We start from the raw sequence: 27,680 nt of genomic DNA on the forward strand, positions 1-27,680 counted from the left end.
TGAATTTCTTCTCGAAGTGTCTTGAGATCCACAGCACATTCCATCTTGATTGGTCTCCGTTGATCTAACTCCTGCCAAACGGACTTGAGATCAGCATAATACACACCAACTGACCGACCTTCTTGACGGAGTCTGAACGATTTAACCTTCAATTCATAAATCTGAGAAATATCCGAACCATCATAATAGGTCCGAGCCACCTCTTCCCAAACTTCTTTAGCGGTACGCAGGTGAATAAAAAATCCCATGATAGCAGGTTCCATGGAATTGATCAACCACCCTTTTACTATTGCATTCCCTGTCTCCCACATCTCATACTCAGCACTACCCTCAGCAGGTTCCTTGGTACTCCCAGTCACAAAGCCCTTCCTACCGCGTCCAGCAATGTGCATCTCTAAAACCTTGGACCAAAGAGGATAATTCGATCCATTTAGTTTCACAGTGTTTGGTACAGCAGATGCATCATTCTGAATAACAACAGGATTCACTACTGTATTAGAGGTACGAGCATTGTCCTCCAATTTAAAAAAACCACTGCCTTCCGTAGATGCCATACTCCCTTACACAAATCTGCCTTACCCAAAGAAAACAGCAAGACACTACCACACACGTAGCACTATCACAAACAAGACTTACTGCTGCACACGCACGGTAATCAATCCCACACTGCTGGAAAGAAGAAAAACAAACAATCCTGCCGTACTACACACACACGGCAAGACTGTGCAGAAAAGAGCACAGTCAACCAACCCACACTGCTGCACACGCAGCAAAACTTCACACACGGCAATCTTGTTTTTCTGCAGAAGATTTGCAGGAAAAACAATCAACCAAGCACAGCGGAAAAACTAGGGTTTCGGCAATACCGGCTCTTGATGCCAAATAGAATTTCACGGTATGATTTCTTGTATTACTTCTTTTGAAATATATACATGTACAATCATTATTCAACAAGGAAACAAATAATAAAGCTTATAAACAAACCTACCTAATAAAGGACTCCTACTATTTACATTCCTTTTTTCCTAATATTGACTCACGACTAACAAATTATAACACCTCCGTCTCTTTCTTCTTCCTCCTTGTTTCCATCCGAGAGCATCTTTACTCCCTCTCCATTCAGTCACGTTCCGTCTGCATACTAAACGATACCTTTCGGACTTGGATGGAGGAGGTGATCGGCCCGGTTAGCGTTTGGGCGGGTCGGGTAGTGAGATGCCCAGTATCACGTGGGTTGGGTGAGGTTTTGGTAAAATAGGCCACGCCCACAGTGATTTTTCTCCCCGTTTGTTTTATTTTCGCGGACTCTTCACCTTTATCATATATTTCATGCATGGCACTGATTTTAGGTGGGATCGGATCGGAAACAAGCATTCCAATTTTAATTTAAAATTTTTCAAAATCAAATTATAGTTCTAATTCGAAAATCGGAATTTATGAAAAATATCAAACTCGTTTTATCTCATAATTCGGATCTCTTATATTTTTGCAAGACTTTGGAAATTTTCAAATTTTTATATATCCACTATTCAATTATTTTTTTCCACATTTTTGTGATATTTGCATGCCATCACATGTGTGTATGAAGTAAAATCATATTAGACAAGATAAAATAATACGTATGATAATATGTACTCTTCGTTTTTAATATATAATAGCATGATTAAAACATATAATATGATACGGTCTAATGATATTCCTCTTCACTGGTAAGTGAGAGGTCTTATATTCGATTCTCACCAAAGACGAATTTGAATCACATTATTGCTAGACCATTGTGAGGTTAAACTCACTCCCTCCCCTTAGTGTAGATAATATCAATTGTTTAAAAAAAAAACACATAATATGAAATAAAGAATTACAACCTACTGAAAATGATACGATACCAAACAATTTCAACAAGCTATGTCCACAATTGCCATTAGTACTACGGTCTAGTGGTATTCCTCTTCGTTTGTAAGTGAGATCTTAGGTTCGATTCTCGCCAAAGGTGAATTTGAACCATATTATTGCTAGTTCATTATGAGGCTAAGCTCACCTTCTTCCCTTTAGTGTAGATAATGTCACTTGTTCAACAAAAAAAAAAAAAAACTATGCCCCACAACTAGAAATAGTGTACAAGACGGTGGAGTTTGCTCAAAAAAATCAAATCCAAATTACAAGATAAACCCAAATAAGTCAAATCGTGAACAACAAATTAGTGAATAAGAAGATGATTATTGTGCTAATTAAATTGATCTTTCCAAACTTTGTGTCCATAAATTAGACACGAAAGAGAAAAGAAAAGAACACTTCAACTAACTGTCACTAGTATAAACTACACTTCGAGATTTTCCCATCTCTTTGCTGCAGAGGGAGAGAGAAGAAGAAGATGTGGTGCTTCAGAAGAAAGGGGCCATCTGGGTTCTCATCATCTTCCACAGCAGAAGAAGTTACTCAAGGGATTGATGCCACTGGTCTCACCGCCATTGTTACAGGTGAGGGAACTTCCATTTGCTGCTTCTTTCTTTAAGTTTGATATGTAGATGGTATACTTTCTTCAACTATTGTTCCTTGTTCTTATGGGAACATGCTCTTTGGTTCTGCATATTGATGTTGCAGGAGCATCCAGTGGTATTGGCACCGAAACTGCACGCGTTCTTGCACTGCGTGGCGCCCATGTAGTTATGGCAGTGAGGAACATGGCAGCCGGTAAAGATGCAAGAGAACAAATAGTGAAGGCAATTCCCAGTGCCAAAGTTGATGCCATGGAATTGGATCTCAGTTCGTTATCATCCGTTAGGAAATTCGCCTCGGATTTCAATTCCTCTGGTCTTCCTCTTAACATCCTAATGTAAGAAATGGACAGAAACGGTACAAGTTCTTGAAGAGGCTTTGTTCATAAAATCCACCTAAGGTAATAATACTTGTCTTTTCTTAAGTAACAATGCAGGAGTTATGGGAACCCCTTTCACGCTTTCGAAGGACAAGATCGAACTTCAGTTCGCGACAAACCACGTAGGTATGTTGCATTTGTTACTCAGTAAAAGTGAAAGTTTAAAGTACAAACAACAACAAAACCAACAACAACAACTAATCATTTTTCACTTAGTGAGGTCGGCAGTATGAATCCTAGAACGCCAGTGACATTTTACGAAAGTATTGTTGGTTAAGATGTCCTAATTGACTGAATGTAACTTCCAGTTTAACTGTAGCCAATCTAGTTTTAGACCTTCTTTTAACAGTTGATGTCGGAGCATATCACTACTACAAAATTATCTATAACTAGCGGTTCAAAAACCAACAGAAAATACTCTAATTGCATGCGTCAGGAAATGAATTTTCCGACAGAAAATACTCTAAAACCAACAGAAATACTGTCGGTTATATCCGACAGGATATATATTTATAATAAATAAATAAGAGAATTTATGTTGGATAAAACCGACAGAAAATACTAAAACCACCAAGATTTCTGTCGGTTATAGCTGATAGAGAATTTATTATAAAAAGAAATAAAATCATTCTTGTCGGATAAAACCGAAAGCAAATATATTAATAATAAATAAAAAAAATTCTGCATTTTCCATATCCTGTTGTCTCCTGGGGAGATTTCCTGCTTTGGGCAGTTATATATGAAACCTGCTGACTTGCAGTGGATATGACAATGCTCCAGAAGCGCCGTGCTATTGCAAAAAATGAAGTCCACACTTCCTTCAACATAACAATCTTTGAGATACTGTTTTCCATAATGCAAGTACAGGGTATCCTGCATTAAAATTCGAAGGAACCCACCAATTAGACTGATAACTGCTCTCATTTATCCTCAAATAGCTCGTGATTACCCGGTAAAAACAGTAAAAGTTTGAACCCAACAAGAAATTTAAGAAAATAAACAGACCAATTGGGGCAATGGGTATACCTGCCATCCAAGGAACTTGCAGTTATAGAAGGCACATCGATCAGTTGTTACTCTAATTGCCACAGCTTGACATGAACCCTACCAACAAAACAAAGGGAAGAAAAAGTTAAACACAATGTTCAGAGTGAATGAAGTTCAAAAAGTGAAAGGAAGTCCAACATTCATAACACTCCATAGAAAAAAACGAAACAAAACCAAACCAAACCAACACAAACCAACAAGTTCAAAATTTCAACTTCAAACTACAAGTTTTGTGAAATTCCGTCCCCGAATTTCACTGTTTAAAGGTACATATTTTCGTATTATTAATTGCAACGCATTTATATGTACAACGCATGTTTTTTTTATGAGAAGCCCCTCGATTGCATATTGTTGGAAAAAAAATAATAATATTAATGTTAAGAAATTGAGCTGCCAAATGGCAGCTAAAGAAAGAAAGAAAAAAAAATTAAAGAAAAAGCCACGGGGTGTGGTTGAAAGGGGGGAGGAAGAAGAAAAGAAAAGGAGGTGCGGGAGAGAAAAGAGAGAGAGGGGGGACGAATCAGAAGAGGAGAGAGGAAGGAAGTGGCGAATCAGAGAGGGAGGAAAGGATGGGAAAGGAGGGAAAGGAGAAAAAAAAAAGAATAAGGGAAAAGGGGTCGGGTCGAACGGACCCGTGAACTCCAGCCACTCATTCGGCTTTTCCGACGGTTTTTCCGGTGAATTCCACCAAAAAATCAATTGAAAACTTCCCCATAACCTTCCTTCTTCCTCTTGCACCTCAAAAATCAAGGGTTTTGGCCTTGAAAATGGGTGAATCCGCACGGTAGGGTGCGATGGTGTTGTGTTCGAATCACCCAAATTCGAAACGATTTCATCAAATTGCCACCACCATTAGACTCCTCTTGAAACCTGGAACAAAGCCCAAGTAATGGTTGAGGCGTCGGAGTAGCTTTGGAGTCGAATCAAGAACACCCAAATTCAAGGGTTTTTGGCGGGTTTGAGTGAAATTGAAGTGTTTCCCGGCCAAATTGGACTTGGCCACAGGTATAAAGTTTGCTCTACTCTTTGAGATCTTCATTTATATAATTTTTGGTAATTTTTAAAAATAGTTGAATTTTCCGACAAGTCGGGGCGGCCAACCGCCACCCGCGGCAGCGTTTGCGGTGGCGGCCTGGCCGGTGGGCCAAAGATATCCTTTTAAGTTCAATTATATGCCCTGGTTTCATAATTGATATCCTTGTGATATGGTTTGATTGTTTGAACCTAATTTCATTACGATACGTGGTTAGGTCAAAAATATGATTCGACGATCCGACCGTTGGATCGTCACCAAACCTTAATATGTGATAGAACATAATATTTTTGTATCATAGAAACATACGGATCGAGAATACGATGTACGGATCTTGCCTAATTGAATTTCTAAGTTTGTAAAATTAAATGTCGATCGTCACTTGAATTTTGAAATTGGCGGAGATCCAACCGTCGAATCGTGTTGAGATTTTTGTATGTTGTTATTTGAGCATAATGTGGACTTTGGAAAGTTACGGATCGGAAATCCAAGGTACAGATCTTCTGAATCAAATTACGAAAGTTTGTGGACCATATTGTTGATCGAGAGTTGACTTTTGGTCAACATGTCTTGAAGCGTCCTAATTACTAAAATTAGTACTATGGGAGACTTAAGTGAAGTCTAGTGGGACTACATTGGTTGGAGAGTGACTTGAATACTTGTGATATTGTTTATTATCTTAATTTCTTATATTGGTATTAATTGTGAATATGAATTGGTCTTATAAATAGGATTTCCATTGACATATGATTTATATATATATATATATATATTTAGCCATAGACTTATGTTTATTAAACATGAATTGGCTTGTGTACGGGTGATGATTGTGATATATGTGCGTTTAATTATCTTTTAGTAATGTGAAAGGTAAGTCCGATAAATGTGGTGATAATGTGATCGTATATTCCTATTAGAAGTATTATGTAGAACTTATATGCTTGTGTGACATATTAGTTGGTGGTCACAAGAAGTGAATATGTAAGTGACTACGTTGTAATTATGTAGATGATGAGGTTTAGATATACCTGGTACATTTGGTAGGAATCATATGCTTGCTTGGATTCCGTTAAGTGATGGTCCGGAATCCCTTCTATTCTGTGATTTCGTTGAGTGATGGTCCGGAATCATATGCTTGGTTGGATTCCGTTGAGTGATGGTCCGGAATTCCTTTCTACTTTGCAATTTCGTTGAGTGATGGTCCGGAATCGTATCTTGGTTTGGATTCCGTTAAGTGATGGTCCGGAATCCCTCATACTTCGCGATTCCGTTGAGTGATGGTCCGAAATCATATCCCAATTTGGATTTCGTTGAGTGATGGTCCGGAATCCCCTTTGGTGTCCTGGTTCCGTTGAGAGGTCCAGAACCCGATGATGATGGATTTCGTTGAGTGGTTCGAAATCGCATCATTTGAGACAGCTTCAGAGATGTAGGCTTCGGCAGAACTGTGTCGCTATAGCCCTGCAGTTCGATGAATTGTATGTGTTATTGATGATATGGTGATTGTCATTATTGATTGATGTGACAATTGGATGGTGTTGGAATGCATATGTGTGGATGAGTGATGATATGAATAGAAATTAATATTGTGCCTTGTTAAATGCTCCTTGAGGTGCTACATAATTGAATTGTGGTATTATGTTGAGATACAGTGGTTTATGTGATGAATGTTCGAGTGTAGCGAAAGGACAAACTACGAATGGCTTGATCCCTAATAAGGGTACGTAGGTAGTCTAACGAGTAGGTTAGATGCAGCCATAAAGTATACGGAAAAATGACTATGCAATTCGATTATTAAGTTGTGATTTGTCATATTCTGGAGACGAGGTATGTTGAGATACAAGTATTTGGTAACGTCACGTATTGATCCTGGATGTATGTCGGGATCGGGGCGTGACAAGTTTCACCATGCTCAATGTACAAAAAAGCAATCAAAAGATGCAAACTTTGAGTAAAAACTAAGTGATGAAAACATAAGAAAAGCTTACCTCTGGAGCAGAGTTCTCAAAAGTAATGTTCTCTGCAATAAAATCCTCTCCTTCCACAATAGCACTCCCACACTCGAAAGTCCCAGACCCTATCACCCGAGAAGCCTACCAAAAACCCACAGCGTCAGCAAAACAACTTTTCATCCACGTGTCAAAAACTCGACTGGGTAGCATTAACAAAGTGTAGTACCTCACCTGGTGGTGCTCGATTTTGGTGGCGGTGTTCCAGGTGAGCACAGTGAGCTCCGAAGCCAAACCCGCGAGCGTGATGAGGTTCTTCGTCTTGGGCACGTACACCGACTGCCCCGTATTTGAGGTAAATGAGGAGAGAAGATAAGGAGAAGGAAATGAGGAGAGGAGAAAATGGGGAAGGGAGAAGCACCGGCGCAAGGAAGAGATGGAGGGGTGATATTGTGGAAATGTTTTATTACTGTCGGTTAAAACCGATAGAAATATTTTTTTTTTAAATAAAAACCGACAAAAACTTCTCATTAATGTTTGTTATAACCGACAGAAACAAAATGACGGCAAAAATCCCCCCAAAATTCCCTCTGAAAATTTTAAACTTTCCCCCAAATTTTATAATTGCCCCCCCCCAAAAAAAAATTTGTTACGATTTTAAAAAATAAAATAATAATTGTTTGGTTTAATAAATAAATAAACATATGTTTTTAAAAATTAAATAAATAATTGTATGGTTTAATAGATAATTTTTACATTTTTGGTTTAATAGATAATAATCCATGTAAAATATGCGATAAAGAAACAAAAAGAGAATTGTACAATGAAAATGTCTTCACACAAACTAAATATTGTCTAATCAATACTTGAAAAACATAAAAAAAAAATTTAGCACAAATTACTTTTCCCACTTCAAAATTTTGGCAAATTTATGCATTCTACGAAACTAGTTTAAAATATATACACTAGTGGATACCACAAAATCTTATTTTATACCTAATAGAAGTATAATATTAATTATAAGTGTTTGTTTAATCTACCGTTTTGACGCAATATGCATTCTACGAAAAAAATTTCAACGATCCAACCGTCAAATTTATTTGTACACACTCTGAGATTGCATACGTAAAAAATCGTAAAAAACAAACATTTAGAGATTAGGTAATGGAACAAAAGTTTTCGATGGTTATAAAAGAAAAATCACAATTTAACGGTTATTTTAGCTCCGATTTTGATGTTTTTTTACAGCTACACTCCTTAACCCTATAAGAATGTAATGAATAAATTTGATCTTCAATTTAAAATATTTACACTAGGGGAATCTTATTTTATACTTAATTGAAGTATAATATTAACTCAAGTGTTTGTTTAATCTACCGTTTTGACGCAACATGCATTCTACGAAACGTTTTTCAACGATCCAACCATCAAACTTATTTGTACACACTCCGAGATTGCATACGTAAAAAATCGTAAAAAACAAACATTCAAAGATTACGTAACGGAACATAAGTTTTCGACAATTATAAACGAAAAATCACAATTTAACGGTTATTTTAGCTCCGATTTTGATGATTTTTTACAGCTACACTCCTCGACCCTATAAGAATGTAATGAATAAATTCAATCCTTAATTTAAAATATTTACACTAGTGGATACCACAAAATCTTATTTTATACTTAATAGAAGTATAATATTAACTCTAAGTGTTTGTTTAATCTACCGTTTTGACGCAATATGCATTATACGAAACTTTTTTCAACGATCCAACCGTCAAACTTATTTGTACACACTCCGAGATTGCATACGTAAAAAATCGTAAAAAAAAAACATTTAGAGATTAGGTAATGGAACAAAAGTTTTCGACGGTTATAAAAGAAAATTCACAATTTAACGATTATTTTAGCTCTGATTTTGATGATTTTTTACAGCTACACTCCTCAACCCTATAAGAATGTAATGAATAAATTTGATCTTCAATTTAAAATATTTACACTAGTGGATACCACAAAATCTTATTTTATACTTAATTGAAGTATATAATATTAACTCAAGTGTTTGTTTAATTTACCGTTTTGACGCAACATGCATTCTACGAAACTTTCTTCAACGATCCAACCGTCAAACTTATTTGTACACACTCCGAGATTGCATACGTAAAAAAATCGTAAAAAACAAACATTCAGAGATTACGTAACGGAACAAAAGTTTTCGACGATTATAAACGAAAAATCACAATTTAACGGTTATTTTAGCTCCGATTTTGATGATTTTTTACAGCTACACTCCTTGACCCTATAAGAATGTAATGAATAAATTCGATCTTTAATTTAAAATATATTACACTAGTGGATACCACAAAATCTTATTTTATACTTAATAGAAGTATAATATTAACTCTAAGTGTTTGTTTAATCTACCGTTTTGACGCAATATGCATTATTCGAAACTTTTTTCAACGATCCAACCGTCAAACTTATTTTTACACACTCCGAGATTACATACGTAAAAAATCGTAAAAAATAAACATTCAGAGATTAGGTAACGGAACAAAAAATTTCGACGGTTATAAAAGAAAAATCACAATTTAACGATTATTTTAGCTCCGATTTTGATGATTTTTTACAACTACACTCCTCAACCCTATAAGAATGTAATGAATAAATTTGATCTTCAATTTAAAATATTTACACTAGTGGATACAACAAAATCTTATTTTATACTTAATAGAAGTATAATATTAACTCAAAGTGTCTACAGTTTTGATGCAATATGCATTCTATTAAACTTTTTTCAACGATCCAACCGTCAAACTTATTTTTACACACTCCGAGATTGTATACGTAAAAAATCGTAAAAAACAAACATTCAGATATTAGGTAACGAAACAAAAAATTTCGATGGTTATAAACAAAACATCACAATTTAACGGTTATTTTAGCTCCAATTTTGATGATTTTTTACAGCTACACTCCTTGACCCTATAAGAATGCATTGAATGAATTTGATCTTCAATTTAAAATATTTACACTAGTGAATTTTTATACTTAATGGAAGTATAACATTAACTCTTAAGTGTTTGTTAAATCTATCAATTTGATAGGGTATGCATTCACCGTCAAATATGTTTGTATATACTCCGAGATAGCATGTGTAAAAAATCGCAAAAAAAAAAAAAAAAAAAACATTCAGAGATTAGGTAACAGGACCGTGAGTGAAAAAAAAATTAAACCATTTGTTTATTTATTTATTTATTTTTAATCAATGTAACATTTTAAAATAATAAAATAGTCAATTTATGTCGGTTATAACTGCCACTATTAACTTAGAAACCGTCAGAATATGTTAAAAATATTAAAAAACATACTGAGGGTTATAATAATTTTATGGCGGTTAAATCCGCCAGTAAATAAATTATGCGTTGGATATCTTTTATCCGTCAGAATGACTTATTAACCGCCAGGATCGTCCGACACCTAAAGCTAGTATTATAGTAGTGTATGCATCGATAAACGCAGCCAACCGTTCATATTTCTTTGATTCGGAGGGGTTGATTTATCTTTTTGGTTATGTTCCTGATTCTGCAGGTCATTTTCTTTTGACAAATCTTTTGTTGGATACTATGAAGAAAACAGCACGCAAAAGCAGCAAAGAAGGGAGAATCGTAAATGTGTCCTCAGAAGGTCACCGCTACCCGTATCCTGAAGGAATTCGTTTTGATAAAATTAACGACCAACAAGGGTAATATTGAGATGATTCTTAGTTATTGGTTACGTGTTACCGCAAGAGTCATGCATAAAATTTTGATTAAATACGGATGGAGCTTATGCAACAAGTAAGTTTGGTTTTGGATTTTGATGCCATATCAGTACTTCTACCTATCTGCAGGTACAGCATCTTTCGTGCATATTTCCAATCGAAGCTTGCTAACATTTTGCACGCTAATGAGCTTGCAAGACGCTTAAAGGTAATCAGCAACGTTAAACCAGCAGAATCGTGATTCTGAAAATACCCGCTTGCATACATCGGTCCACTACGTCTGTACTTTTATGTGCAGAGATAAACACACATTGTGTGTTGATTGAACTCCGTTATTTGTGATTGTTCAACAGGAAGAAGGAGCTGATATAACTGCAAACTCGCTTCACCCTGGTGCAATTGTTACCAATCTGTTTCGTTATAACAGCGCTATTAGCGGTAAATCACTTCGCTAAACCAACTATGGGAGTCTTATTTAAATGTAGAATTCCGATATATATTGCATACTATCGCTTGTCGAGGAGGCTTTGTGTTCAGTGTATGTTTAAAGTTTAAACCGAACCAAAATTGACGTCTATCTACAAATCTCAAATTTACACATTCACTATCTACGTGCTTAGTTTCGGATAATCAGACGTTTGGTTTTCTGGTTTGATGCAGGGTTTGTTAATGTGCTTGGTAGAGGTGTGTTTAAAAATGTTAAGCAGGTAAGTTACATCTGCATGAACCTCTAGAGCAAACAACATACCAAGCGAATTTGAGTAATTCGAAATATGATGAACTTTCAAATAGTCGTTTAAACGTAGAATGTCGTGTTGTTTATTAACTTTGTCTACTACAGGGAGCGGCAACGATGTGCTATGTGGCACTGCATCCACAAGTCAAGGGGGTGACGGGCGAATATTTTTGGGACAGTAACCTATCCAAGCCAAGTCGACAAGGTCAAGACGCGGAGATGGCAAAGAAACTATGGGATTTCAGCATGGATTTGACTAAATGATCTTCTGAAAACTTATACTCTATATAAAGACTTAAAAGAATGCGCTTTGCACTGTGCCGTTCTAAGATTAGCCGATCTCACTTATTGGGATCATGCTTAGTGGTGGTGGTTTGTTGTTTGAATAATAGACTCCTAGAATGCTGTAACTTATAACTAAGAAGTTGAACAATATCCTTTCAAGGTGAATAAACTCCTTTTTTCTGCTCGAACCCTTGTCGTTTTGATCGAGATTACTTTTCGTTTGATATCTTGTATCAAGTTTAGGAATTTCATCTTCGAAACAAAATGCCGTTGTTCGGGTGCTTATTGATGGACTGATGACAAATTCACTTGACATTCGTTATGAAAAGACCAGAGAAGTTGATGTTGTGCGGAAGCGGCATTCAACTGTACGTGAATAAGTAAAACAGAACATAATAAAACCAACACCAACAAGAACACCAAGATTTATACTGGTTCGGCAATGCCTACATCCAGTTTGGAGACGACGGAGTATTCCACTATAATCAATGAGAACATACAATAGTGTTTATCACTCAATTTCCCAAAGACCCAAATAACCCAAGCTCTCACACTTACAATAGGAAGAGAAAACCAAAAAAATACAAAGCAAGACAATTTGAGAAAATTCTTCTCTATGCCGAATGGCTTCTTGCTATTTTTCTCTCTTCCTTTCTCCTATCACTTCTCAATGCTTATGGGCTGCACCTTGCTCCCCTTTTATAGCCAAAGAAAAGCTTCTCAAAGACATCAATGGCCAAAGGCCTACCATCAAGTCAAAAGAGTTAGGCACAAAGAGTTAGGCACAATTGTAGTTTGTCTCCCATTACCACAAAGTAGCCTAAAGAATTGAACTTTGACTACATGTTTGAGTCAATAATCAACAATCTCCACCTTGGCTCAAACCCTCTAAGTAGAACTCCTAATAGTCGTCTCCCAATCCCCCATGGGGCAATCAACAAATTTTACAAATGCCAATCAAGTCTAAGCAGTGCTTAAACTTGTGCAATGAAACTGGCTTTGTTAACATATCCGTAGGATTGTCAGCGGTCCCAATCTTCTGAAGAAGAATATCTCCCTCGTCAATAACCTCACGAACAAAATGGAACCTCACGTCAATGTGTTTCGTACGTGCATGATGAACTTGATTCTTTGCTAAATGAATAGCACTCTGACTGTCGCAATGAACATCCACATGGTCTTGTTGAACCCCTAAGTCATCAAGCAACCCTTGAAGCCAGATGGCTTCCTTTATAGCTTCTGTCACAGCCATGTATTCTGCCTCAGTAGTCTACAAAGCAACTGTAGATTGCAGAATCGACCTCCAACTTATTGGACCTACAACAATAGTGAATACAAAACCAGTAGTGGACCTACGCTTGTCCAAATCACCTGCGTAATCAGAATCCACATATCCAACAACACAGTGACCAGTAACTTTATCCTGCTGGAACAATAAACCAACATCCACAGTACCCAGAATATACCGTAGAATCCATTTCACAGCTTGCCAATGCCCTTTTCCTGGATTATGCATATATCTACTGACAATACTAACAGCTTGTGAAATATCAGGCCTAGTACACACCATAGCATACATCAAACTACCAACAACATTTGCATAAGGAATTTGAGCCATGTACTGACTCTCTTCAACAGTTTTAGGAGGCATAGAAGCGCTAAGTTTGAAATGAGAGGCAAGAGGTGTACTAACCGGTTTTGAATTTTCATTCATCCTGAAACGTTGTAGTACCTTCTTCAAATATTGCTTCTGACACAGACTAATCTTGCCCTTGGCTCTATCTCTTTCAATTTCCATACCTAGTATCTTCCGAGCTTCTCCCAAGTCCTTCATCTCAAATTCATTACTTAGTTGAGTCTTCAACCTTTCAATCTCCACTTTGCTCTTACATGCTATAAGCATATCATCAACATATAAAAGCAGATAAATGAAGGTTCCATCTTGTAGTTTGCAAAAGTATACACAATGGTCATAGTGACTTCTTGTGTACTTTTGCCCGATCATAAATCCATCAAATCGTTTGTACCATTGTCTTGGAGACTGCTTCAAGCCATACAATGATTTTTCCAATTTGCAAACCCAATTTTCCTTTCCAGCAACCTTAAAACCTTCTGGCTGAGACATATAAATCTCTTCCTCCAAATCACCATGTAAGAACGCAGTCTTGACATCAAGTTGGGCCAACTCAAGGTCAAACTGCACAACCAAAGCCAACAAAATACGAATAGAAGAATGTTTTACTACAGGAGAAAATACCTCATTGTAGTCAATGCCTTCCTTCTGAGCGTAGCCTTTAGCTACCAATCTGGCTTTGAATCTTACATTGTCTTTTCCCAAAGATTCCATCTTTTTGGCATACACCCATTTACAACCAATTGCTTTCTTCCCCTTTGGTAACTGAACCAGATTCCAAGTCTCATTTTTATGAAGAGATTTCATCTCCTCATCCATAGATTTCTTCCACAACTCGCACTATGAACTCATGACAGCTTCTTTGTAGGCGGATGGAATATCATCTTCAATAACAGGAAGTGCATATGCCACAATATCAGTAAATCGAGCATGCTTTCGAATTTCCCTTCTCGATCTTCTGGTTGTAATATAGTCTTGTTGCTGTGGAGGCTCTTGGGCAAGTGCTTCCTCTTCATCATCCTCGTCCTCATCATCAGAATTAACTGTAGGACTAGTGGTTGTAACATCATACCTTACTGGAACAACTGGAGTCTTCAGTAACTCCACCTGCTTTGAGCTACTCATGGTCTCGGTCGCTTCAGTTTCACCTTCATGCTTGTTCTGATTAACCATAGCAGCCTCATCAAAAGTCACATCTCTGCTTACAACAAATTTCTTCTCATCTGGACACCAGAGTCGGTATCCCTTCACGCCAGTGCTAAAGCCCATAAATAAAGCTTTCTTTGCTCTTGGATCCAACTTGCTTTCTCTGACATAATAGTAAGCAGAACAACCAAATATGTGTAAAAACTTGTAATCAGTACAAGGTTTACCAGACCATACCTCCATGGGCGTTTTGCCCTCATTCGCAGCCGCTGGCAATCGATTAATGAGATGGCTTGCATAAGTGAGTGCCTCAGCCCAAAATGCCTTGCCTAATCCAGCATTAGACAACATACACCGAACTTTCTCAAGCAAAGTACGGTTCATGCGCTCCGCCACCCCATTCTGTTGCGGTGTCTCCCTAACCGTGAAGTGCCTCACAATACCCTCATCTTGACAAACTTCCAAGAAAGGATCAGACTTATATTCACCCCCATTGTCTGATCTGAGAGTCTTGATCTTTCGACCGCTTTGCGTTTCAATCATCTTTTTCCACTTCAGGAATATCTTCAAGACTTCATCTTTACGCTTTATGGTGTACACCCATATTCTTCTAGAGAAGTCATCAACAAAGGAGACAAAATAATGGCTACCTCCCCAAGATGCATTCTTGGAAGGTCCCCAAACATCAGTGTGAACATAATCAAGAATGCCTTTAGTGTGGTGAATAGCAGTGCCAAATTTTACTCTAGTTTGCTTACCCAACACACAATGCTCACAGAGTTCCAATTTGCATGCATTTGCACCTTTCAATAAGCCTTGCTTCACCAATCCTTGCAACGCTTTTTCACCAGCATGCCCAAGACGCATATGCCATAACCTCGTGGTGTCTGTGCTATCTCCATCAGCAGCTTCGGTGACAGCTGCTCCACCAATAACTGTACTCCTCTGCAAGAAATACAAGTTATTTCGTCTTGTACCTTTCATCACCACCAGTGCCCCGTACACAGCTTTAAGAACTCCACCCTCCATAGTGATCTTGAGACCCTTGGATTCCAATGCACCTAGTGAGATGAGATTTTTCTTCATATCCGGTACATACCGAACATCACTTAATTCTCTGACTGTTCCATCATGCATCTTCAAACAGATTTTGCCTATCCCTTGTGTTTTGCAGGCATTATTATTACCCATCAAAACAACTCCACCATCCAGCTTCTCGAAATTAGAAAACCATTCCCGAATGGGACACATATGATAGGTGCAACCTGAATCCAAAATCCACTCATTGGAGTGACCATCAGCATATGAACTAGCCAAAGCAAACTCGAAATCATCATCATCTCCTGCTGTGTCATGGCGTTGATACGTCCATGAAACTGACGTCCTCCACCACTGTTACGGTTACCACGAGCTCTGAAACCTTGATTATTACGGCCTGCTCGATTCCCCTGAGAGCGGCTACTCGAAGCTGCACCAAACTGTTGCGGCTGTCTCTGAGTGGAAAATTGGGTATTCTGACTTCCACTTCCACTTCCACCATAGCTCTGAGTGTAATTACCTCCATAGCTAGAACTCGGATTACTCCCTCCACCATAACTCGGCACCGATGCATAACTCTCAGCAGGCTGTCCTGAAGGGCAAAATCTGGCAATATGTCCCATGCCTCCACACCTGTGGCACGTAACCTGCGATCGGAAATGACTGAAAGATCGCCTCCCTGATTCATTACCCGAACCCTCGCTGGAAGAACCTGAACCTTGACCCTGACGTTTGAAGGAATGAGAGTGTCTAGGGCCAACAAAGTTAGAAGAGCTACCAGATTCCCTCACACTCCGAGATCTAAAACCACGACCTCTCTGGTTCTGGTTCCGAGGTTGTTCCTGATATCTGGGTGGTTCCTGATACTGCGCCTGCTCCTCCTGGTGCTGAGTCTCCCACCTAGATTGTTCAATCCTCAAACAAGTCTCAATCATTTCCTCATAACTTCTGTGCCTTATGGCTGCCACTCGTTCACGATAGTCAGGGTTCAAACAAACCAGCAACTGAACCATCTTCTCACTCGGGTTATCATAAGTCACCGGATGGTGTCTCGACAGGCGTCGAAAAGTATTATCCATCTCTGTGATACTCAGATCGCCTTGACGAAACTCCAGAAATTGTTGTCTCATCCTCAATTGATAACTGGGACTCAGAAAATGTGCACTGAAAGCTTTCCGGAATGCCACCCAAGTCATCGAAGTGCCTCGTGGACGAGAATGCTTCACTCCTTTCCACCAAATCTTTGCAGGACCCTTAAGAAAAAACCCAGCAGTCTCCGCCCACTCACCTGGTGGACATCTCATACCCTCCAGAGTATCTTCCACCTGCTCTAACCATTCCTCAGCCTCCGGACAGGCTCCCACTACCTTAAGCTCTGGAATACCATGACTGGTAGCAATCTCAATATAGGTGCGATTCGATGATCTACCAGTAAGGGCAGTTCGCAAAACATTAGCCAATTGCTCAAGTCCTCCCCCTATACCAGAACGAGCTCGACGAGGTACATGCCCCCCAACGGGATCCATAATTCTGATAAGAAACAAGAAAGATTTAGAACAACAGAAAATTAAGGATATAAGGGGAATTATAATTACCAAATGGTGGAAAAGAATCCTAAGTATGCTCTGAATGAATCATGCTCTGATACCAATCTGACACGCCCCGATCCCGATGTCCTCGTGACATCGGGATGATCACGTGCTGGCCGACACCCAAAGGGTGACGAAAGCCATTAATTTAAGTAAAAACTCATAAATAAGCTAAAACAGGCAGCAAGACTAGCCACAATAATACTACCAAATCAACTTCTAATTAACAACATTAGGATCAACGCATAATGTCAGAGCATACGTCTATTACAGAGTGCAAACAGAATTTAAGATAGAGATGTGCTATATTACAAAAGATGTCGAAGCAGAAGAAGTATAGCACTGGATCACTGGTAGGGAAAGGCCTCGTAGCTTATATCGTAATCCTCGTTCGTAGGTCCTGAAGGGGGCGCAAAACAAACATGAGTGGACCAATTTGATATAAATATAATAAAACAGTTATCAACATACTAACCCCCAGGTTTTATGAAAACATATATATCATGATCAAAATAGATTTTCCGAAACCTAGCATGCCGTGCAATATCTCAAATTCATAACTTGTATAAGTAATAAACACTAGTGAATTGTCCGATAACCTGCAGGCCCCATGCCGGCTCCCCGTCTCTGAACAGACAATCAGAGGAAAATACACTACAGGCCCCATGCCGGCTCCCCGTCTCTGTGCTAAATAGCCAGAGGAAACACACTCCAGGCCCTATGCCAACACCAAACCGTCGCCCGGGACGGACCGGAATCTATCCCTACGTCCTGTAGCGGAAAGGACCACTAGGTAAGTACAAAACCATTGAGCATAAACATATTGAAAAACAACTTCGTAGTATAAAGTCATCCATCATCTATACTACAAAGAGGTGTTCTAAACATGTTCTAATATCATATCGTCATCCATCGGATATTCTATAAGAACATGGGTTATAGGAAAAATAGTAATAATTCAATCTAGCCTCAGTAAGCATATATCTCATAAAGTACTTCGTAAAACATAAGTATTAAATCATGCTTTTCATGTATGCATTTCTATTGTTAAAACATGATTTTGAAGGGGTCCACTCACCGTACGCCGACGGTGCAAAGCTATACCAAGAAGGTATAACAGAATCACCGTTAATAATTGCACCTATTCACACAAAGGAGTACCTTTGGTCAAACTCTATTCAAACGATTGAATTTGGGAAAACGGACTTCAAAAACGGGTCCAGGACGTCGAAATTAGCCTAGGAGAGGTCCTGAACGAAACCCCGAAAAGTCAACTCAAAAAGTCAACGTTGACCGTTGACCGGTCAAAGTCAACGTCAAAGTCAACTCTGACCGTTGACCGAGTCAACGTTGACCGTTGACCAAGTCAACAGTCAACAGTCAACTGGTCAGAGGTCAAAGTCCACTGGGCTTTGAATTTGGGTTGGGCCGAAAGGCCTTAAGGGTTTTGGGTTGAAAACCCAACTCAGATTGGCCCAAGGCCTAATCTGCTTGTGCTACACACACGGGCCTAATGCCCTAAACATAACCGGCCCAAGGGCCTTAATTTATAACAGAAATTAATTTAAACAATTAAAAGGAAATGGGTTGGATTGGGCTGGCCTCACCACACGGGCCTAAGGCCCGCCTGCTATTCGAAACCGGCCTGGGAGGCCTGACCTCACCGGAGCACCACCACCGGAGCTTCACAGCTCCGGCCAACTACCACACACCACCCTAGAGTCCGATCTAGGTACCAAAACGAAGAGCAAGACGAATGGAGTGTTTTTATACCTTCCTTTCGTCGTGGAACGACCGGAGATGGCCGGAAAAAGCCCCGACACCCTCGGGATCGCCGGAGTTGGGTGTGCTTACACCCGGCTTCGATTCGTCCTAAAAACCTCGAAAAATCACAAAATAACCTCCATTAAAACTCATTCACCAGATCTTAGGACGAAAAAGTGAAGGTTTGGAGCTTACCCAACCGGGAAAATAAAGGTTTCGCCGGAGTTCCTCTCCGGTTTCTGGGCTCGCAGCACGGGACAGAGGGAGAGAGAAGAAGGAGATGGGTCTTCTTCGCGCGGGGGAGACGGGTGCGTGCGTGCGGGTTGCTGCAGAGAAGAGAGATGAGGGAGCTATGAGAGAGAGAGACGAGAGAAAGAGATAGAGTCGGGAGGGACAGAGAGACAGACAGAAGAAAGAAAAGAAAACAGAAAAAGAAGAAGAAGAAAGAAGGAGTCACGGGGGGGGACAGAGAGAGAAGACAGGGAAATTGCTAGGGAGCTGCAACGTGGCAGTTTGAAAAGAAAGAAGGATCCAAAGTTTAGATCCTGATAGGGTAGTCCAAAAAGGGTAAAATTGATAGATTTATAATATTTAGGGAATATTACACACATATAATTTTATAAGTGGGGGCGGGTGTTACAATCTACCCCCCTTATAAAAATTTCGTCCCCGAAATTACAACTTCAAGCAAATAAATACGGATACTGACTCCTCATCAGGTCTTCCATTTCCCACGTCGCTTCTTCAGTAGCATGGTTCCTCCACAGCACTTTCACCAACGGAATGACCTTGTTCCTCAACACTTTATTCTGCTGGTCAAGAATAGCCACTGGTTCTTCAACATAACTAACATCCGGACTTACTTCCAGCGGCTCTAACTGAATAACATGAGAGGGGTCTGATACATATTTCCGAAGCATAGAAATATGGAAAACATTGTGAATCTGAGATAACTCCGGTGGCAACTCCAATCTATAGGCAACTGCACCAATTCTCTCCGTAATCTGATAAGGACCAATATATCGAGGACTCAACTTTCCTCGCTTACCAAAACGAACCACACCCTTCCAGGGAGACAACTTCAAGAATACAAAGTCACCAACCTTGTACTCCCGATCTTTGGAATGTTTGTCCGCTATGCTTTTCTGTCGGTCTTGAGCTGCCTTGAGATTTCTCTTTATCAGCTGGATGTTCTCATTGGTAGTGTCTACAATCTCCGGTCCCAACAATACTCGCTCGCCGACCTCTGCCCAACACAACGGCGTTCGACACACTCTCCCATACAAGGCTTCATAAGATGCCACACCAATACTCGAATGGTAGCTGTTGTTGTATGCAAATTCAACCAACGGCAGATAGTTATCCCAACTACCCTTCCACTGAAGAACAGACACTCTCAACATGTCCTCCAATGTTTGTATTGTCCTCTCGGACTGACCGTCAGTCTGTGGATGATAAGCAGTACTAAACAGCAACTGAGTACCCATGGCAGTATTAAAAGCTTTCCAAAATCTGGAAGTAAATCTGGGATCTCTGTCTGAAACAATAGAGACAGGTACACCATGAAGTCTAACAATATTATCGATGAACAACTTCGATAATTTCTCCATTGAATAGGTCTGTCGAACAGGTAAGAAATGAGCGGTCTTAGTCAGTCGATCAACAATTACCCATATGCCGTCCAATCTCGACCGCGTCCTCGGCAGACCATACACAAAATCCATGGTGATGTCTTCCCATTTCCATGCTGGTATCGGAAGATTCTGCATCAATCCTCCAGGTCTTTGCCTCTCTGCCTTCACCTGTTGACAAATGATGCATCTACTCACATAATCCGCCACATCCCGCTTCATTCCCAACCAATAATAGAACGGACGGATAGTGCGATACAGTTTAGTACTTCCTGGATGCATGGCATAAGCTGACAAATGTGCTTCATCCAGAATTGCTCTTTTCACTGCTTCGTTATCATGAGGAACATACAATCTGTTTTCCCACATCAAGGCTCCATCACTTCGGATGATAAAATGCTTCTCTTTTCCTTTTTCCACCGAGACCTTAATGTTGGCACTCTCCTGATCAAGCTCCTGAGCTTCTATGACCATATCCACCAAAACAGGTCTAACTTGGAAATTTGCCAACCACGCTCCTTGCTCACCCGGTCTCACCGACAAGCCTGTTTCTCGAAGAGAAAATAGTAGTGGAACATGAATAGCTTGGAGAGATGCAAGCTGTCCATGATATTTCCGACTAAGTGCATCTGCCACTACATTGGCATGTCCGGGATGATACTCGATCGTGCAGTTATAATCAGTGATAAGTTCCATCCATCTTCTCTGCCTCAAATTCAAATCCCTCTGAGTAAAGATATACTTGAGGCTCTTATGATCAGTAAAGATGCGACACTTCTCACCGTACAAGTAATGTCTCCAGATCTTCAAAGCAAACACTACTGCACCAAGTTCCAAATCATGAGTGGGATAGTTTCTCTCGTGAATTTTGAGCTATCTGGAAGCATAAGCAATGACTTTATCATGCTGCATCAGTACACAACCCAAACCTGATAGTGATGCATCCGTGTAGATATCAAACTCACCGCTATCGTCTGGAAGAGTAAGAACGGGAGCTTGAGTAAGACATCGCTTCAGTTCCTGAAAACTCCGCTCACAATCTTCATCCCACTTAAACTCCACTTCCTTTCGAGTCAACTTATTCAGAGGTAAGGCAATGGCTGAGAAACCTTTAACAAATCTTCGGTAATAGCCAGCCAGACCTAGAAAACTACTCACTTCAGTAACATTCCTCGGTTGCTCCCACGTAGTTATTGCTGACACCTTCTGAGGATCCACACTAATCCCCTCAGCAGATACTACATGACCGAGAAAGCTAATTTGGTTTAGCCAGAACTGACACTTGCTAAACTTAGCATACAACTGCTCACTGCTCAACCTTTCCAACACCAACCTCAAATGCTTCTTGTGCTCGCTGACACTCTTGGAAAAGATCAGAATATCATCAATGAACACAATCACAAACCGATCCAGATACGGTCTGAAAACTCTGTTCATCAAATCCATGAATGCTGCAGGTGCATTCGTCAGTCCGAAAGGCATGACACGAAATTCAAAGTGTCCATACCTAGTGCGGAAAGCAGTCTTCGGTACATCTCCCTCCCGAATTAACAGCTGATGATAACCTGAGCGAAGATCGATCTTAGAGAATATCTGAGCACCCTTCAGCTGGTCGAACAGATCGTCGATCCGAGGCAAAGGATAACGATTCTTCACCGTCACCCGGTTTAACTGCCGATAGTCGATGCAAAGTCTCATCGATCCATCCTTCTTTTTAACAAATAAAACAGGAGCACCCCAGGGAGACATACTGGGTTGGATGTAACCTTTATCCACCAACTCCTGAAGTTGAACCTTCAATTCCCTCAACTCCGCCGGTGCCATTCGATAAGGTGCTAAAGAGATAGGGTCTGTTCCTGGAAGTAAATCGATGGTAAATTCAATTTCCCTCGCAGGCGGTAACCCTGGTAAATCCTCCGGAAAAACATCGGTGTAATGCTTCACCACTGGCACATCCTTAGGACGTAACGAAGATTTATCCCTCGTTACTACATGGGCTAAGAATCCCACACATCCCCTACTCAACAATCTAGTAGCCTGAATAGCGGAAATAATACTACTAGGAAGGATTCGTCGCTCACCCTGAAATGTGATTGACGGTCGTCCAGGTCGATTGAACGTCACAGATTTCTCCCAACATGCGACATAGGCCCGGTGCCTGGATAGCCAATCCATCCCCAAAATCACATCGAACTCCGCCAAATGAAAAGGGACCAGATTAGCCTCCATCATTTCCCCTTCCACTACCACTGGGCAACTTTTATACTCCCACTGAGCACAAAACAGATCCCCTTGCGGCATTTGCACAAGCATATCATAACCAAGAGGTGTAGGTGGTGCATTTAAATTCGGTGCAAAAGATGAAGACACAAAAGAAAAAGTAGCACCCGGATCGATTAGAACCCTCGCCCAGTTACCACAAATAAGTAACATACCGGTAATGACTTGAGGATCCTGATCAGCCTCCTGCTGTGTCATGGCGTTGATACGTCCATGAAACTGACGTCCTCCACCACTGTTACGGTTACCACGAGCTCTGAAACCTTGATTATTACGGCCTGCTCGATTCCCCTGAGAGCGGCTACTCGAAGCTGCACCAAACTGTTGCGGCTGTCTCTGAGTGGAAAATTGGGTATTCTGACTTCCACTTCCACTTCCACCATAGCTCTGAGTGTAATTACCTCCATAGCTAGAACTCGGATTACTCCCTCCACCATAACTCGGCACCGATGCATAACTCTCAGCAGGCTGTCCTGAAGGGCAAAATCTGGCAATATGTCCCATGCCTCCACACCTGTGGCACGTAACCTGCGATCGGAAATGACTGAAAGATCGCCTCCCTGATTCATTACCCGAACCCTCGCTGGAAGAACCTGAACCTTGACCCTGACGTTTGAAGGAATGAGAGTGTCTAGGGCCAACAAAGTTAGAAGAGCTACCAGATTCCCTCACACTCCGAGATCTAAAACCACGACCTCTCTGGTTCTGGTTCCGAGGTTGTTCCTGATATCTGGGTGGTTCCTGATACTGCGCCTGCTCCTCCTGGTGCTGAGTCTCCCACCTAGATTGTTCAATCCTCAAACAAGTCTCAATCATTTCCTCATAACTTCTGTGCCTTATGGCTGCCACTCGTTCACGATAGTCAGGGTTCAAACAAACCAGCAACTGAACCATCTTCTCACTCGGGTTATCATAAGTCACCGGATGGTGTCTCGACAGGCGTCGAAAAGTATTATCCATCTCTGTGATACTCAGATCGCCTTGACGAAACTCCAGAAATTGTTGTCTCATCCTCAATTGATAACTGGGACTCAGAAAATGTGCACTGAAAGCTTTCCGGAATGCCACCCAAGTCATCGAAGTGCCTCGTGGACGAGAATGCTTCACTCCTTTCCACCAAATCTTTGCAGGACCCTTAAGAAAAAACCCAGCAGTCTCCGCCCACTCACCTGGTGGACATCTCATACCCTCCAGAGTATCTTCCACCTGCTCTAACCATTCCTCAGCCTCCGGACAGGCTCCCACTACCTTAAGCTCTGGAATACCATGACTGGTAGCAATCTCAATATAGGTGCGATTCGATGATCTACCAGTAAGGGCAGTTCGCAAAACATTAGCCAATTGCTCAAGTCCTCCTCCTATACCAGAACGAGCTCGACGAGGTACATGCCCCCCAACGGGATCCATAATTCTGATAAGAAACAAGAAAGATTTAGAACAACAGAAAATTAAGGATATAAGGGGAATTATAATTACCAAATGGTGGAAAAGAATCCTAAGTATGCTCTGAATGAATCATGCTCTGATACCAATCTGACACGCCCCGATCCTGATGTCCTCGTGACATCGGGATGATCACGTGCTGGCCGACACCCAAAGGGTGACGAAAGCCATTAATTTAAGTAAAAACTCATAAATAAGCTAAAACAGGTAGCAAGACTAGCCACAATAATACTACCAAATCAACTTCTAATTAACAACATTAGGATCAACGCATAATGTCAGAGCATACGTCTATTACAGGGTGCAAACAGAATTTAAGATAGAGATGTGCTATATTACAAAAGATGTCGAAGCAGAAGAAGTATAGCACTGGATCACTGGTAGGGAAAGGCCTCGTAGCTTATATCGTAATCCTCGTTCGTAGGTCCTGAAGGGGGCGCAAAACAAACATGAGTGGACCAATTTGATATAAATATAATAAAACAGTTATCAACATACTAACCCCCAGGTTTTATGAAAACATATATATCATGATCAAAATAGATTTTCCGAAACCTAGCATGCCGTGCAATATCTCAAATTCATAACTTGTATAAGTAATAAACACTAGTGAATTGTCCGATAACCTGCAGGCCCCATGCCGGCTCCCCGTCTCTGAACAGACAATCAGAGGAAAATACACTACAGGCCCCATGCCGGTTCCCCGTCTCTGTGCTAAATAGCCAGAGGAAACACACTCCAGGCCCTATGCCAACACCAAACCGTCGCCCGGGACGGACCGGAATCTATCCCTACGTCCCGTAGCGGAAAGGACCACTAGGTAAGTACAAAACCATTGAGCATAAACATATTGAAAAACAACTTCGTAGTATAAAGTCATCCATCATCTATACTACAAAGAGGTGTTCTAAACATGTTCTAATATCATATCGTCATCCATCGGATATTCTATAAGAACATGGGTTATAGGAAAAATAGTAATAATTCAATCTAGCCTCAGTAAGCATATATCTCATAAAGTACTTCGTAAAACATAAGTATTAAATCATGCTTTTCATGTATGCATTTCTATTGTTAAAACATGATTTTGAAGGGGTCCACTCACCGTACGCCGACGGTGCAAAGCTATACCAAGAAGGTATAACAGAATCACCGTTAATAATTGCACCTATTCACACAAAGGAGTACCTTTGGTCAAACTCTATTCAAACGATTGAATTTGGGAAAACGGACTTCAAAAACGGGTCCAGGACGTCGAAATTAGCCTAGGAGAGGTCCTGAACGAAACCCCGAAAAGTCAACTCAAAAAGTCAACGTTGACCGTTGACCGGTCAAAGTCAACGTCAAAGTCAACTCTGACCGTTGACCGAGTCAACGTTGACCGTTGACCAAGTCAACAGTCAACAGTCAACTGGTCAGAGGTCAAAGTCCACTGGGCTTTGAATTTGGGTTGGGCCGAAAGGCCTTAAGGGTTTTGGGTTGAAAACCCAACTCAGATTGGCCCAAGGCCTAATCTGCTTGTGCTACACACACGGGCCTAATGCCCTAAACATAACCGGCCCAAGGGCCTTAATTTATAACAGAAATTAATTTAAACAATTAAAAGGAAATGGGTTGGATTGGGCTGGCCTCACCACACGGGCCTAAGGCCCGCCTGCTATTCGAAACCGGCCTGGGAGGCCTGACCTCACCGGAGCACCACCACCGGAGCTTCACAGCTCCGGCCAACTACCACACACCACCCTAGAGTCCGATCTAGGTACCAAAACGAAGAGCAAGACGAATGGAGTGTTTTTATACCTTCCTTTCGTCGTGGAACGACCGGAGATGGCCGGAAAAAGCCCCGACACCCTCGGGATCGCCGGAGTTGGGTGTGCTTACACCCGGCTTCGATTCGTCCTAAAAACCTCGAAAAATCACAAAATAACCTCCATTAAAACTCATTCACCAGATCTTAGGACGAAAAAGTGAAGGTTTGGAGCTTACCCAACCGGGAAAATAAAGGTTTCGCCGGAGTTCCTCTCCGGTTTCTGGGCTCGCAGCACGGGACAGAGGGAGAGAGAAGAAGGAGATGGGTCTTCTTCGCGCGGGGGAGACGGGTGCGTGCGTGCGGGTTGCTGCAGAGAAGAGAGATGAGGGAGCTATGAGAGAGAGAGACGAGAGAAAGAGATAGAGTCGGGAGGGACAGAGAGACAGACAGAAGAAAGAAAAGAAAACAGAAAAAGAAGAAGAAGAAAGAAGGAGTCACGGGGGGGGGACAGAGAGAGAAGACAGGGAAATTGCTAGGGAGCTGCCACGTGGCAGTTTGAAAAGAAAGAAGGATCCAAAGTTTAGATCCTGATAGGGTAGTCCAAAAAGGGTAAAATTGATAGATTTATAATATTTAGGGAATATTACACACATATAATTTTATAAGTGGGGGCGGGTGTTACACAGATTGCTTAAGAGGAGGGATCCCCATTTTTCTAAAAAAATGGGGACAACATTATACTATGTTAAACATAGATGTCCAACCTACCGAAAATATCACAAGGCGGAACAATTTCAACAAGCTATGTCATTTCTAATATACAGATTGTTTAAGGGGAGGGATCCCCATTTTTCAAAAAAAATGGGGACAACATTATACTATGTTAAACATCTGAAAATATCACAAGGTGGAACAATTTCAACAAGCTATGTCATTTCTAATATACAGATTGCTTAAGGGGAGGGATCCCCATTTTTCTAAAAAATGGGGACATCATTATACTATGTTAAACATAGATGTCCAACCTACCGAAAATATCACAGGGCGGAACAATTTCAACAAGCTTAAGCAATCTGTTCTAATATATAATAGTATGATGGGTAAATTACATAGTAGCCCCTCAAGTTTGAGCTCTATTGCAATCTCATACAACATCTTTAAAACATTTCACTTTCATACCTCAAGTACTATTTTATTTCAATTTCATACAACCGTTAGATTTTCCATCCATGGATCTGTTAAATGCTGACGTGGCTGCCACATATATGACACGTGGCTGCCAAATGTCTGCCACGTGGCAAATAAAATAATTTTTTAATTTAAAAAAAAAAAAAAAAAACATATTTGCCACTTTTTTTTTTTTTTTCTCTTTCTTCTTCTTCTTCTCTCTCTTTCTTCTTCTTCTGGGTTCGGACCTCTTTTTTTTTTTCTTCTTCTTCTTCTTCTTTTTCTCCCTCCTCCTCCTCTTTCTTCTTCTCTTCTTCTTCTTCCTCCTTCTTCTGGGTTCGGTCCCTTTCTTCTTTTCTTTTTTTTTTTCTCTTTCTTCTTCTTCTCTTTCTCTTTCTTCTTCTTCTTCTCTTTCTCTTTCTTCTTCTTCTTCTTCTTCTTCTCTTTCTCTTTCTTCTTCTTCTGGGTTCGGACCTTTTTTTTTTTTCCTTCTTCTCCCTCCTCCTCCTTTTTCTTCTTCTCTTCTTCTTCTTCTGGGTTCGATCCTTTTCTTT

General features: G+C 40.4%; 2 protein-coding genes across 9 annotated transcripts in view; one reads left to right on the forward strand and one right to left on the reverse strand.

Moving 5' to 3' along the window:
* The window catches only part of LOC126629238 (short-chain dehydrogenase TIC 32, chloroplastic-like), a 48,477-nt gene that overhangs the window by 17,118 nt on the left and 3,679 nt on the right, over positions 1 to 27,680 (forward strand). The window contains exons 1-8 of one of the 4 annotated variants that reach the window (XM_050299207.1): positions 2,317 to 2,477; positions 2,602 to 2,833; positions 2,922 to 3,001; positions 10,493 to 10,646; positions 10,794 to 10,872; positions 11,018 to 11,102; positions 11,325 to 11,371; positions 11,506 to 11,873. The exons of 1 other annotated variant lie outside the window; for it this stretch is intronic. In XM_050299207.1, coding sequence (XP_050155164.1) covers positions 2,372 to 2,477; positions 2,602 to 2,833; positions 2,922 to 3,001; positions 10,493 to 10,646; positions 10,794 to 10,872; positions 11,018 to 11,102; positions 11,325 to 11,371; positions 11,506 to 11,664 — 942 coding nt within the window. In that variant the 5' untranslated portion in view covers positions 2,317 to 2,371 and the 3' untranslated portion in view covers positions 11,665 to 11,873. Of the gene's footprint in view, positions 1 to 2,316; positions 2,478 to 2,601; positions 2,834 to 2,921; positions 3,002 to 10,492; positions 10,647 to 10,793; positions 10,873 to 11,017; positions 11,103 to 11,324; positions 11,372 to 11,392; positions 11,414 to 11,505; positions 11,874 to 27,680 lie in introns of those variants that run through there. 2 more of the 4 variants (XM_050299208.1, XM_050299209.1) reach the window with 2 other exon arrangements.
* Positions 15,810 to 26,629, reverse strand: LOC126629236 (uncharacterized). Of its 5 annotated transcripts, none has more exons than XM_050299200.1 (6): positions 26,196 to 26,629; positions 26,010 to 26,108; positions 24,549 to 24,636; positions 22,922 to 24,177; positions 17,404 to 17,491; positions 15,810 to 17,032 (listed from the first exon to the last, which is right to left on the reverse strand). In XM_050299200.1, the coding sequence occupies exons 4-5, from the start codon at positions 24,171 to 24,173 to the stop codon at positions 17,439 to 17,441; spliced, it is 1,305 nt and encodes a 434-aa protein (XP_050155157.1). In that variant the 5' UTR covers positions 24,174 to 24,177; positions 24,549 to 24,636; positions 26,010 to 26,108; positions 26,196 to 26,629; the 3' UTR covers positions 15,810 to 17,032; positions 17,404 to 17,438. The 5 variants fall into 5 exon arrangements, 3 of the variants coding, with proteins under 3 accessions (XP_050155157.1, XP_050155156.1, XP_050155155.1); XM_050299199.1 differs by lacking the exons at positions 15,810 to 17,032; positions 17,404 to 17,491 and adding exons at positions 17,544 to 17,855; positions 25,315 to 25,377; XM_050299198.1 differs by lacking the exons at positions 15,810 to 17,032; positions 17,404 to 17,491 and adding an exon at positions 17,544 to 17,855.

The sequence above is a fragment of the Malus sylvestris genome, chromosome 7 (assembly GCF_916048215.2).
Source record: "Malus sylvestris chromosome 7, drMalSylv7.2, whole genome shotgun sequence".
Taxonomy (NCBI): Eukaryota; Viridiplantae; Streptophyta; class Magnoliopsida; order Rosales; family Rosaceae; genus Malus; species Malus sylvestris.